At 40.1% G+C, this 14,213-nt stretch overlaps 1 protein-coding gene across 1 annotated transcript; it reads right to left on the bottom strand.

Annotated features, from left to right (window-relative positions):
• Nucleotides 1–748: 748 nt before the first annotated feature.
• On the bottom strand, nt 749–11,173 carry barx2 (BARX homeobox 2). The gene is made up of 4 exons (XM_086261242.1): nt 10,756–11,173; nt 5,285–5,600; nt 2,525–2,609; nt 749–1,793 (listed from the first exon to the last, which is right to left on the bottom strand). Exons 1-4 carry the CDS (start codon nt 10,940–10,942, stop codon nt 1,506–1,508), a joined length of 876 nt encoding a protein of 291 aa, XP_086117368.1. The 5' UTR covers nt 10,943–11,173; the 3' UTR covers nt 749–1,505.
• Nucleotides 11,174–14,213: the final 3,040 nt, after the last annotated feature.

Here is a 14,213-nt window from a genome sequence, read left to right as displayed (position 1 = left end):
GTACATAAACACACACTTGTATATAGTAAAAATAATTTTACACAAACCTAAAAAAAAAACAAAAACAAACAACAAACAAGTTTACCAAACAAGCATTATATACATCGGAAAAATACTGCACGTTTCATCTTAAACAATGACAAATAAACGTAAATCTGCAAAACTCAACAGTCGAAACTCCTAAACATTTGAGATCTGTAACAGAATAGCGCAGAGTTTGATGTACATGGAGAAGTCACAGGCAGTTTAAAACTGTTATTTTAATTCAGGTCTAACGTACCAATTGGGGTAATCATGCAGAGCCTGCAGGCTGAAGACATATTGGAGACTTTATATGTGTGACGGGTATTGACGTGTGAGTCTAAACTGCTTTAGAGTTGTGGTTTCCTTGTGGTTGAAAATCATATGTACTTTCATTGAAAAAAAAAATCAGGAACAGCTGAAACATCACATATATATATATATATATATATATATATATATATATATAAAACACCCAGCATATATATATATAACACCCAGCAGGCGGTTTATCCTTCAAGCTCGGGTCCTCTACCAGAGGCCTGGGAGCTTGAGGGTCCTGCGCAGTATCTTAGCTGTTCCCAGGACTGCGCTCTTCTGGACAGAGATGAACAAGAAGGCAGCGGTGGGCAAGAGACGAAGACGGCCGTAGTGATCGATATATATATGTATATATATATATATATATATATATATATATATATATATATATATACTATTTTTCATCCAATCCAATTAAAAAACAGCAGTTTATATACTTGTTCATACGTGTATATATTTGAAAGACCATATGTTTTCTACATGTTTCTATTGCATGATACAGTGTATGGCTTGGCAGAAACATTTCCTTTGATCTTTGAAAAAACAAAATAAAAATGCAAGCTTATATGAGCAAATAATAACCAGAGCTCTACAATCTGACTCCAAACTAAAAAATAGAGGTCTTCTTGTCTAAACTTTACAAATCCGTCTCGAAATATGGCACTTACAGTTAGAAATGATTATAAAAAATATACTGCATTTGATATTATTTTATTTAAAAAGCTTTCCTCTGAGACCAAGAAGGCACTGTAACCGTTTCATATTACAGAGTTTTGGCAGTGAAGTAATGTATAATACAAAGATTCATAGACACCTTTTTAATAAGGCATTGGTTGATATTTTGGCACCAACGATGACTGCTGAGATACACGTTAAGGCCAGACCGACCTTTTTTTTTTTTTTGATTACTACTCCTTACGCTGCAGGCTGAAGGCAAAAGGTTTACCAGTGCAATCAGTATTTATGGAGATTTGCTCTCAGTATGGCACAATTTCCAGTGAACGAAAAACTCAATGCTACACTGGGTAAAAGCTCTAGGCCACTAACGTGAAGCCGACGATATAGCTAAAGCAACTGGCTCTTAACACCACACAGGCTTTTTTACAGTGATCCTGAGGCACTATCTGTTTTCAGGTTGGCATTAGTCTTTGGTTTGTTCTTGCTTAGCTGGCTGTGTGAGTTTCTGACACAAGGAGTGGCAGCTCTCGCTCGGATCCCTCCACTGCTCCGGCTGGATTGTGACTTTCCGAACTGAGATCTTGAGGTTCCAGTTGGGGTGCTTCTCCTCCACTCTGCACCACCGCCGCTTTCTCAGCTAATCTCCTCATCCTCTCCTCTTCTTCAATTTTCAGTCGCCGCTCTTCAGCCTCTATTTCCTCCGTGGTGGGAATGGAGTTCTTCTTGGGTCTTCCCTTGGGCTTAGTCGGAGCCTCGTGACCTCCTTTGAGCACCTAGGATAACACACAGGCGGTCTTAGTGGACTCCTCTGGTGATAAATGGCAGCAGAAGTCAAAGGCAACGCTTGCTATTATAGTAATTAAGTGAAGACATATCGCTACTGGCTCCGCCTTGTGCACTCATTTATCTTTAACGATTTCAGGTCTTTTTTGTTCTCTCAGTTGTTGACCCTTCTACAAAAAGTGTTTGCTCTCGCTGCCGTCATCATCAGTCACACTACACTCTGCCTCTCCGCACCCTCCACTTCCTTCCATGTTGCTATATTTACTTAATATTGTAGCATAAAATAGTAGCAGCAAACATTTCTAAAACGGTGGTGTACAATGAAAACAAAATAATCCAAAATGAAAAGGAAGCAAAAAACAAATATTACTGGCCTGCATGCAAAAAGCATTCATAATAACACATTCAGTTTTTGTACTTAATTACAGATAATCCTTTTTCTCATAAAAGAATCAAACAACATTTAATCAAAATGCTTTTGTCCAAATAATCTGAATTTAGATTTGATTTACCCAAAACTAACATTGCCTTTGGCTTCAGTATTATTACTTTATTGGCTCATTTTGGCAAAGAAGATCATACACATTATTGCCAGTTGCAGTGTTAGTATAAGACGTTGTCATTTTTCCAATTCCACTACCGACGGCCTTTCCAGTTAAGAATATTTGTTGAATCTGACTTGTACAACTAAAAACACGTCAAGCTTTACTTCAGAACTTACCATTTTCTTCCACTTCATACGCCTGTTTTGATACCATGTCTTCACCTGAAGCTGTGTGAGACCAAGCGACTGTGCCAGGTCTAACCTGCAGAAGCACAAAAAAAACAAGATAAAGTTTACTTATGTATATATTTTAGTGTGCTTGTTCCAGTACAGTCCTGGAACCTATCCAGGACATATATCATTACTGTTGGCATGCTTTAAACATCAGTTTCTCTTCACACGAACACAAAAATGAAGAAATCTTGACACTAATTGTGCTCTGTGAATTATAGACTATGATTTCAACTATATAATGCAATTTCATGCCTAAAGGTTCGCAACACTGAAAACTTAAAAAGAGCATTAGGCCACACTCTGTTTAAGCATCTCACGCCAGAGATTATATGCCAGGAACTCCAGTCTGACACTGTACACCTGCAGCCATCTATGCCAACATCGGTAATCCCATCATAGCGCTCGTAGCTGGATAATTGAGACCGTCGGAGAAAATTCAGAATGCATCCACCACATGTGGTGATCCATGACTAATAGGGCTATTTGTTGGTGTGTAATATAAAACCTCAGGAAGGGCCAGATAAAGTGGACAAGGCATCCATTAGTAGAAAGAAAAGTTCTTTTTTTTCTTAAATGAGATTTCCTCTTCCCTGATCTTACTCCAGGTCTTTAACAGCCAGATGAAGGATTTTTCACGACCAGCACCCCCCAGGGACAGGAGCTGACTTTCATTTGATGGTGATAGTGAAAACCAAGACAGCAAAAAAGAGAGAACAAAATCTAAAAAACAGAGCTACAGAAAAACAAATCCCTGAGATTCATGGATCTATCTGCATTACCTTATACTAGACAAGAAGCATGTGTGTCCGTGCGTGCCAGTGTGTCTAAAAAGACAAGACATGAGGGCAATTGAGCTGTCCATCAGATTTCTATAGATGTAGAGTAAAAACTGGAGGCTAGAAACAGTAATTGCAAAAAAAGCAAAACACCCCAATTATTTATAGTCATTAGTTCTCAATGGGGAAAAACCACACGCACACAGCAGTACAAACAGTATCTGAGTCACTCCCTCCAGGCCACTGCAAGGCCGCCATTTTGTTCTGTTCTCACACTTTTCACGGGACTCCTGGGTGAAACTGAATACCTCTTAACAAGGGCGATGATGATAAAGATGACGATCATTAGAACACTTGTAATAATACTCGGAAGTGTAACAAAATCATTACCGCTCCGCGATATAAATACTTTAAAGTCGTTTTTTTTTTCAGGAATATTTTTGGTTTTGCTTCTGTCCGCCCCCGCGCATACTCTCAGTTCGAGACCGCAGAGATTCTCGGCCAAGAAAAGGGAAGAGGGAAGCTAAGTTGTCTTTGGATCATAACAAACCTAAGTGAGGCGCATGCCACACCTTTGATGTGGGGTTTTAAAAGGGGATTTTCTCTGTTGATGTTTTTCCACTACCTGGGTGTTTAATTAATTTTCAACACAGTGTCAGAATCGGATATTTTGACAGGACACAGTATTTTGGCACAGTATTTCATACGGGTAGTTGGTTTTTGATCACTCAGTTGTACTCTGCCTCGGGGCCTCTGCTTAAGATGAGGCATGGCACCTTTCCAGCAGCTCCAGGCAGGCAAAGATGTGATACATTAAATAATGCATCGTGGGAGTTTTCCCCATGGAGAGGATGTAAATGGAATGACAAATAAATCTGGTTTAATCCAGAAATGCTAATTTATTTTTAGATCGCACGTAGCACACAGTTACACTGCAATGAGTGCAACGAGGACGATGCGTTTGCAACATGTTCCTGCAAAGAGGAGCTATGTCAGTGTGTAAACAGGTGAACATGTTGCAGCAGTTATTTACGTTTTTATCACCACTCTCTATGCATATTAAAAAATGAATAAGGGGGAATAAGGGGGTACAGAGGTGCACGAAATCTCTACGTGAAGGTTCACAAGCAGCTTAAAATTCCTGCTGCACATGTGAAGCTGCTTGGAGCGCTTTAAACAACATTTATGGCAAAATGCTCTTCTGGCTTATAATGGAAAAGCAGCCTGCAGGCCAAATATAAAGTCGAGCTCTACAGTTTTAACTGGAAAAAATACGGTCCCAAAAATGACCCGTAGAATGGAACTTAAGACACAGATATTACTTCATCTTATTGTAGAAAGCTTAATGCACTTTATGTACACCTGCAGATGTGTGAAATGATTGGCAGTAAATCAGTGTAATACATTTCTGTTTGCTTGTGTTGGCCACTGTCCCTGTTTCACTGAATAAGGCAGTGTTTGGTTGCTGGGGCCTTTTGCTGTTCTAGAGCTCAGGGTTAAAACGTTACTCGTGTCTCAACTAGAACGCTGAGGTAATGCTTTGGCTTTGACGAATTCACATTACATGAGACATGCCCCACAGGATAAATCAAAACTTATGATGCTGGGTTAACCGCCACTTGATAATTGCATCTGTGGCTTTGTGGATGTGCTCGAGGGTGCGCACGTTATGCACTTTCAAATTTTGCTTCGTGTAAGTTCGCATGCAGGTTGTCAAAATGCTATGGCTGAGTTGCACTTATATCACACTTGCTGCTGGTGCATTCTCGTCAACTGCATGTAGAGGTTACCTCTGACGCTTCAGAGGTTTGATTTCTTTTATGCAAAATGTTGGTGCGGATGAGGCGAAATCGTGACTTTGTTTCGTTTATGGGCTTTTATGTTGTGTGTCGTTTCAGTCAGATTTTAGTGTCTGCACCATACTGACCTATCAGGAGTGGACAAGTACTTCTGCTTCTGGAACTTCTTCTCCAGGCCCATCAGTTGCAGCTCAGTAAAAATAGTACGGCTGCGACGTGGCTTCTTCAGGCGGGGTGTGCTGCGCTCAGTCTCCGACTCGCTGCTGATACTGAGGGGCGTCTGGCTGGGTGACAGCTCGGAGCCTCTGGGATGCTGTGGGGAAAGCAGTGGCAGATGTGGATGGGCAGCGCCCGGAGAGGACGGCTGCGGGACGTGAGCAGGCAGGTTGGGCGGCTGCCTCGTGATCACTGAGAGGAGCGGGTAGGCACGTAGTGACGAGGAGCCTGGACACAAACATAGAGAAATGCATTAAAGTCCAGTAGTTAGAATACACATCCTTCTGAATCACCGCAGCTTTCAAAGAGAGCTATTTTGGACTGCTCAGTCACCTCGGTTATACCATTATCGACCGCCTGTAATTGCTTAGACAGGTTCGTTTTTAATTGGCCAGCGTTTGCCGTGAAAAGTGTTTTGGTTGTGACCTTCCTCATGTAGAGGGCTGTGATCCCAATGACGCAGGCTGTGTTTTACACTGATCCTCTGAACCGCTCAAATGACTGATTATTTTTCAGAGGTTGTTAAGCGCTAACTGCTTCCCAACACAAAACAACCACATGCACACCCACACACAGAGACGAGTGCAGGCACAATAAGCTGTAATAAAATCTAAAAACTAAATCGGACACCACTCAAATAATAAACTTTTCCCCTCTCTTATGTTCTCTCCCACTCTTGCAAACTACACACACACACACTTTTGCTCTCTATCAGAGAAGACAGAAGCAGCAGACGCCAGAATCAATAAAAGCAGCACTTGTCTGGAGCCTATGGGGGAGAGATGGAGACCTGGAGGTTAGCACAGAGGATGCAGTGGGTCACGCAAAGCAAATATAATATCCGCCAGAGAAAAAAAATCTACACAGCTTTAAAGAGTAAAACCATTCCCTTAACCAGAAATCACACTCAATCTGAGCATGGTGCAGGCTGTAATGCACGGGCTGATAAGGAACAGTGGAAAGGGCACAAGTGGTATTATGGGAGTAGATGAGGAAGATACGGAGAGGGATAAAATGCTCCAGTGGCAAGGAAAAAATAGCCAGTTGTCACACACGGAAACGCCCAGCATGTGTGTTTCTGGGTGCCTGTGGCAGATTTGTCTTCTTTAGCTTCTCGTTAACCAATAGACAACCTCAACGCAGTGAAATATATATGCCAGAGCTGACAGAAAACATACTGTCTGAACTTTTTCTGTATGTTTTTTCAAGGTAGGTGAGAACAACATGAACCCAGAAAGAAAATGGAGCACACTTTCTGAATCTTACGGTTAAATGAGTCATACATACAGAGACTTAAGCTATAAAATGTGCATCAATTCAGTTAAACCTCTCTGTTTAATTATTAATTAACAGCAAGCATGCCACATTTAAATGCATATACGCACAGCCACTGTCGCCTTCCAAACGAAGAAAGGCACATACACACATGACACTCTGCCTCAGGCTCATCGTGACATCATGGTAAGACACTGAGGTCATCGCTAATCCTCCAATGTTAGATTGGTGGTATTGCAACAAGTCTAGACAAGAAGACCTCTCTTCTGTCCTTGTATGAGCTTGCCATATATTCATGTTTCTTTTACATGGTTTCTGTCTTTCGCTCTGTATCATATCTATGTTTGTTTGAGTGACTCATCAGAGATAATAAATACATCATACATATTTACTGAACTATAATTTACAGGAAAAGTGGACCGTGTCAGTCACGGCTGTCCGACAAAAGAACACACTTTTGTTTGTCTTCACAACTAAAGAAAATCTTGTGTCAACAAAACTAAACGGTGTCTACCGAGAGTCCCCCAGAGGTGAGACGACTAACAAAGAATGGAGCAAAGAATGCTAGCCCTCATGGTGACTTTCCACTGACAGTAAAGCCATCCCTCTGACATGCTGTTGACAAGTGCCAGTGTCCTGTCAATAGTCTACAAATAAACTGTTTGAGTAGTTGCAAGAGCGCAGTTCAGCTCCATGCAAAAGCACACTGATACTCTTGATAATCACAGTTGGAATGCAGGCACTGGTACAAATGCTTGTAGTAACCATTACAGAAGACATACTTGCTAAGAATAGATCAAGAAGAGCAGTTTGTTAAGCACTCCTTTTGATACCAGCTGTTTTCTCTATTGATAACATGGTTATTATGACATAACACTTACTGAAAAAAAACTTTATTTTGCACTCATTTTCATTGAGTGAAGAGCAAGCGTGTTATTTTTAGAACTACACGGAAAATAGTTTTAATGCCACAATTTTAATGTCACAACCTGGAACTGCCTGATGCCTATCATAACATCTACACTCCTTCTGTCACTTGTTTTCTTTCCTCAATGGTGAGGAAGTATGGGTGAGTCATTGCTTTGCTATGACAAGTGTACGTGAACATTTGACATGTTCTGCATATAAACTATCTGATGACATCTAGGATGTTGCTCAATTAATTGTCTTTCTTTTTTGCTTGTTTGCTTTTGTCCTCGCTCCTTGAAAACAAATCAAACACTGCTGGGACAACCTGATGTAGTTTCTCTGTTTTTCCTCAGCCACAAATATTTAATTTCCGTTAAATTCCTCTAATCCTGACTGATCATAGGAATTTAATGGTCCTTCTCGGAATGTACCAGAGAAAAAATTTCTTGTATCTTATTGAGCGTAACTGTGTAAAAGTGTTTTTGCTCTAAGAGAGTCAGCCCATCTATCAAAAAGCATCGCGTTAAACGTGCTAAGCATTTAGCCTGAAACCCGATCTACAGAGGTGGCAGCAGAAATTAGCCCGTAGCATCAACTACTTTTAGAGACAACTTATTACTTATCCTTTTTAGAAACAGAAAAATCTCATGGCTATGCAGGAATGACAAGGAGATGACAAGCTGTCAAACATTATCCTTAACGGAAGATTGAAGACGTGTGTGCATTTTCTCTTTGTGTGTATGCATACTCGCCTGTGTGTGCCGACATGGGTGTAATCATACTGCTTAACTTGACTTTATGCTTAATGGGAGACTTTATTGTCTGCAGCAGATTAAGTTTTAAGATGGGATAAAAACCCTTTTGCTCACTTGGATTTCTCCTATAAGCCCTCAGCCAGTGCTAAACCAGTATGCAGCAGCCCTTGGGCTTCACACTACTCTTTTTTTCATTATGTTGTCAGGTGAGATTACACCACAGTTGATCTTAATCTCTCTCACCTCTTCCAGAAAACACCACTAAAAGCCCTACCCTAGGTCCTGCTGAGAGATGGAAAGCCAAATGAAATATTGTAAGCTGCCATTCTGCTGCTCACTGCTCAGCACCAGGTCAAGGCTCATTATCTCAGATCCCTCTGTAACTCACATGGAACAAATTATATGAATACTGTACACCATTAAAAGCTCAGTTTATTTAACATTGGGAGGGGGGGGGGGGTGAAGATAAAAACAACAACAACTCTCAGAATAAATGCACTGAGAACATTAAGGTGGTATGTTTAACTAACACTGGAGCAATTAGAAAAACAAAAAAAACACAGTAAACTAACATCTCATTTGTCATCCTGCAGTCAACATCACTGTCTTTCAGCGGCCTCAACTGGCAGCAGGAGGCTATAACATCTTTTCCTTCACAGAATGAAGAAATCAACTTTCACTGTTAGGGGGCCATTCAGCAGCCAGCCACCTCTCTTTGGCCCAGGACCTCTAAGCCTGCCAGCTTCCATATCAAGCTCTAAAAGCCATTGATGTTGGAGAATATACTGTGTCTAACACCCCCACAGCTACAAATAAGTAGTGGGCACAGTGTTCTGATATGCAGGGCGGGTTACACTATCCATCCGAACAGAGGGGTGCCAAAGCCCAGTCATAGTGCCTTCTAGCATACACCAACCATATCAGAGGGATGAGGGAATCGTTCCCCCTATTTTTATCCCCCCCATCGCTGTCATCATCAAATTGCAGTGGCTATTATTTCAGGCTCTAGAGCAATTATCCTAATGGTTACCAGAGCGTGCAGTAGCCTTTGAGTTGTTGTGATTCAGTGGAAAATACAAGTTAAGAGTCAACAAAAAAGTTGTGTTTTTGTGAAAGGTAACATGGTGTACCATGAGATCTGTCAAACTGTAGTTTGGTTCAGCGACTACAAGACACATTTAAGGGGCTGTTTTCAAACTGACTTCAAATCAATGGTCTGTCTATCTATCTATCTATCTATCTATCTATCTATCTATCTATCTATCTATCTATCTATCATCTATCTATCTATCTATCTCATTTCAGCAGCATGAGCATGAAATACTAAAACACACTAAATAACCTCAAAAAGAGCCACGGTTATTCGTTTAAATCATATAATTTAGCTCTATATTTCCTTCAGTATTGGTCTAAACACACCAGTACACTGTATTATTATTATTATTATTATTATTATTATTATTATTATTATTATTATTATTATTATTATTATTATTATTATTATTATCATCATTAGTGTTTTGTTTCCTACAACTTTTTCCATGTTACTACATCTATATTTCTAGCAACACATAATCATTTATCATCATTTAATCTGTAAATACCCACCGCGTAAGGGACATTGAGGGCAGCATTTGGCAAGCCAGAAAACTCATATTCATCAAAACAAATGAGATAAAATAGACTGAAGGTTGGCGCTTAGTTATGACGGGTTTCTAGCGTTAGATTTTTCTTTATCGTTTACTTTATCTGCTGCGCTCTTCGTTGACCTATCAGTTCAATCATTTATCCGCTCGATAAAAAAAAGTTCTTAAGCATCATTGAAATTCACTGACGAATGGACTTGAGTTTCAACACCAAACACTTAGCTGATATGAAACGATTTATCATGTAAAGTTTAGAATGATGAAGATGAAGTCACTGTTGTAGCAATAATAGAAAGTCCAGACTAACTGTGATTAAACGACAATAGAAAACAAATATGCAAGCCTTCAAAGAGATATGAAATCTGGCAATGCAATAATGTTTATATATATTTTTTTATTTGTACTATCGTATCAAATCAATTATCTATCTATCTATGATCATTAAAATAATAATAGAGTAACTGAACACAATGTGGAGCTACGTTACCATATTGTTCTGTCAACACAGACGCATAATCCTCATCACCATTGAGTGTATGTCGAGTTGTACCTGCCTAATATACCTCAGCCTGTGTACAGGAAATAACAATTCACCAATCACGCGACATTTAAATATATCATATTATTCTGATTATTATTTAAATTTAAAAAATCGATTACAGTACTGAAATACTATGTAAGTGTTTCCATTTTATGCGTAAAATTATCTGCAACCTACTAATGAGTGCGTCTCACATATATTTTAAAAATATCTGTTTACTTTATTTCTTTCCCAAGTAGACGGGAGAAACGTCTTACCCGAACACGAATGAAGAGGCTTTGGTCGAACAATGAGTGAAGGACACACCGAGTAGAGAGAGAGTTTCTCAAAATAATCACATGTCTCCTTCGAGAGGATCTCGTCAATCATGAAAGTCTTGTAGCGCCGCCTGGCAGCTTTCAGCTGCCCAGGGGAGGAGAGCCTCAACTCGGCTTGACAGTGCATGATCTGTCCCTGTGCGTCGTGCGCAATCGTCGCTGCACAAAGTCTTCAGTAATTTCTAAGCATATGAAGCTTCAACCGTCTTTAAAGCCGACTGTTGGAGTTCATGCGTTAAAACAGCTCATTGCTTATCTTTAAAAATGAAGTTTAGCTTTCCCTGAAGTGTCCCGGTGAGGATCGCTAGCCTTTAACTTGAGCTGCGCAGAGCGGTGCAGCGGTAATGAACTCACTACAATCTGTGCTCACACCCACTGCTATATAAACCATCCCTTAACACAACTCTGCTGCTCTCTCTCTCTCTCTGTCTCTCTCTCTCTCTCTCTCTCTCTCTCTCTCACACACACACACACACACACACACACACACACACACACACACACACACACACACACACACACACACACACACACACACACACACACACACACACACGTACTGTACATACAATACCTCATGCCCGCATAAAAACTTGTTTCTCTCTCAGCTTTATTTTGCGGACTAGCCCACAACTTAGAGCGCAAGAGTAAAACCACAGTTTCCAGAACAGAAACTAATATTATCATTAGAGCTATACTATTAAAATAATATTAATATACCTATCAAACTCATACATTTAATATTATTAGCAGTGTTTCAGGTCAAGTAGACCTCGGTTTTCAGGCTAAGATTATTTATTAACACAAAACTGGTGGCGCTTCATGATTCACATGAAATCATTTGTAATTGTCTTTAGCTGTAGACTAGTGCGTAAGGATCTGTCCGAGAAACCGCATGCGGTGTAGTCTATTCGATAGTTTGTTTTATTCACTCTATCACAGGCTATAACCTCGGAGAACCATAAGTTCATTTATGTGGGAATGTCGGGATAACTTCTTTCTTTCTTTCTTTCTTTCTTTCTTTCTTTCTACATTATACGTTTTATACAACATACAGTTATGTGGTTTGTTATTTCTTTAAAACTATTTAATTATTTATATACACCGCAAAATCATTTTAATTTTTAACAAAACAACAGCATCAACAACAACCGTAATAATAATAATAATAATAATAATAATAATAATAATAATAATAATAATAATAATAATAATAGCACATAAAAGATATTTTACTTTAAAACGGTAAACACAAGAATTTATGCTATAACGGACCCCAAACCTTTTGTGGTTACAGGCCATGTCAGTTGACTTATAGTCATTATTCATATCGCAAACAAGCTGCGGCAGGTGTAATTTATCACAAATCAGCATGCATGGCAGGATCATACACAAAAAGTCTTATTAACAGTCACTTTTCAACAAAATTGGCTTCCATAGAATAAAAACATCCTTGTTCCTGCTTGGCACAGAATTCGTTTGGTTCAACGGTGAAATCTATTTTAAGAGAAGTATCTGTCATTAAGCTCGAATAAAGGTAGGATGAGTGTCAGCCACGAGCTGACAGCTCTGGCATTAATGCGTGGAAGGCTATAGGCACGTCCAACTCGCACAAACTAATCTCTGTATATTTTCTCAGTGTTTTATTTCCCTGTAATCTTCATTTTAGAATTGTTATCACACAGAAAAGAAAAGACAAAATCTAATTTTTGGCTACTCTTTTGTTTTTAAGTCCACTAACGAATAACTGTTTAAAAGAAATAAGTTTAAGAGTGCTTGCTGCATAATTTGATTTGGTTTTTATTTTCATTTTTTTTTGTGTGTGTGTGTGTACGTTATGATTGTAATAAAGTGAACAACAGTCTTCTGGCGAGAAAGGCTAGTACAGATAGTTTCAAACTGTCCGAAAAACGTCGAAAAGTCGGTGTCCGGGGGAAACAATTATCACAACAGGAAATAAACTGAACCCGGTGGCAACTCGCACCTCCACAGCCGCCGTGTCCAAAGTGTGGAGGGGGGAAATGTGGGACCTCTGCACGGGAAGCTCAGCTTTCTTTTTCAGAGGGTTGATGGCTTGATCAAAGAGGAGATGGAAACAACTGCTGAGGTGTCCGCAGAACACGTTTTACTTTTTAAGTCGTTGATGCACGAAAGAAAGAAGAAAAGTATTCTCTGGTGATATAATTTCTGAATATTTAAATGTATTTAACTTTACTTGTGATTGCAAATAACAACAGTAATATTAAAGTCAAATGAGATTCAATACATTGAAGGGAGTGGAGGTAGATTTAGTCCCCGGTGAACCCAGCAACCTGAGGTGGTGCCAAGCTCCTGCAGTCACGGCTGCAGGCATCTTGTCAGATGAGGCGGGGCACGGCTACAGGGGAGGCAGAGTCCCTTGGTGTTTGCAAGCGGATCATTTCAGGAGGCACGCTTCTATATAAGTCCACACAGCAGCGGCTACCGAGCGGCCTCTAATCCGCCCGCTCCAGAGCTGGAGACGCCAGGCAGATCAACCAATTAGAAGAGTTATGCCGCAGCCCGAAGCGTAATAAAGGCCTTCCTAGTACTGACACCGAACAGAGGATACTCTCTATTAGAGCGATTTGGGAGCATCAGGATGCAATCAGACGATAGGTAGATTACAAGCAAGTCAGAGCTTAGTTCAGAGGGTGCAAATACAGCTCTACTTTTGGACTCTGGGAGATTTACTGAGGGATCTAATTGTCGATATTGCACGGGAGCCGCTGTTAGTGGCATAAGCGCTTTCGGAAGGGTAATTATGACATCTATACAGATATTAAGTGATTTGACGACCTCTGCACGAGAAACAGACCGGGACACAAAGCCTGATCGCACCGTCAGATGGTAGGGATCAAAGTCCTGCTAATTTTAAGTTGGAACAATGAACTACCTTTCGTTTCTGCGAAGTCGCACAAACCTAAACCTGTGCCACTTGCTAACGGTGAACAAGAACCGGTTACGTGGGACTCTAGCGAATAAGCAGTAAACCCAAACATAACTGAATGTAGTCAAGAGTACAGAATGAGTGTCAAACCTATGTATAGACTTGAAAGCATCATGAACTGAAAGGTCAAATAGGAGCTGATCATGTGGCTCAGTTATATTTACCACCTTAATTGATTCAATAAAAGGATGTGTGTGGCGCCACCTGTAGATTACTTCATAACCCACTGCACAAGCATATTAGTTACACGAGGTCCATTTATAGGTGCAGATAAGGCCTTGTGTGCATGCATTACAGCATGTAGCATCAACATACAATAGCCTACTTACTTAACTTAGCTGCATACACAAAGAGCTGTAAATAGGTTCACGATGTAGAGCCAAGAGCCTAAAGTATTTGAGTTGTAGCCAGATGAAAGACAAGGCAGCAG

This window comes from Aulonocara sp. 'chitande type north' Nkhata Bay, linkage group LG14, assembly GCF_057382095.1.
Source record: "Aulonocara sp. 'chitande type north' Nkhata Bay isolate Kocher_YH1m ecotype deep benthic linkage group LG14, A_spYH_male_GT1.1, whole genome shotgun sequence".
In the NCBI taxonomy this organism is placed as follows: Eukaryota; Metazoa; Chordata; class Actinopteri; order Cichliformes; family Cichlidae; genus Aulonocara; species Aulonocara sp. 'chitande type north' Nkhata Bay.
This window is presented reverse-complemented; position numbering and strand designations above follow the sequence as displayed.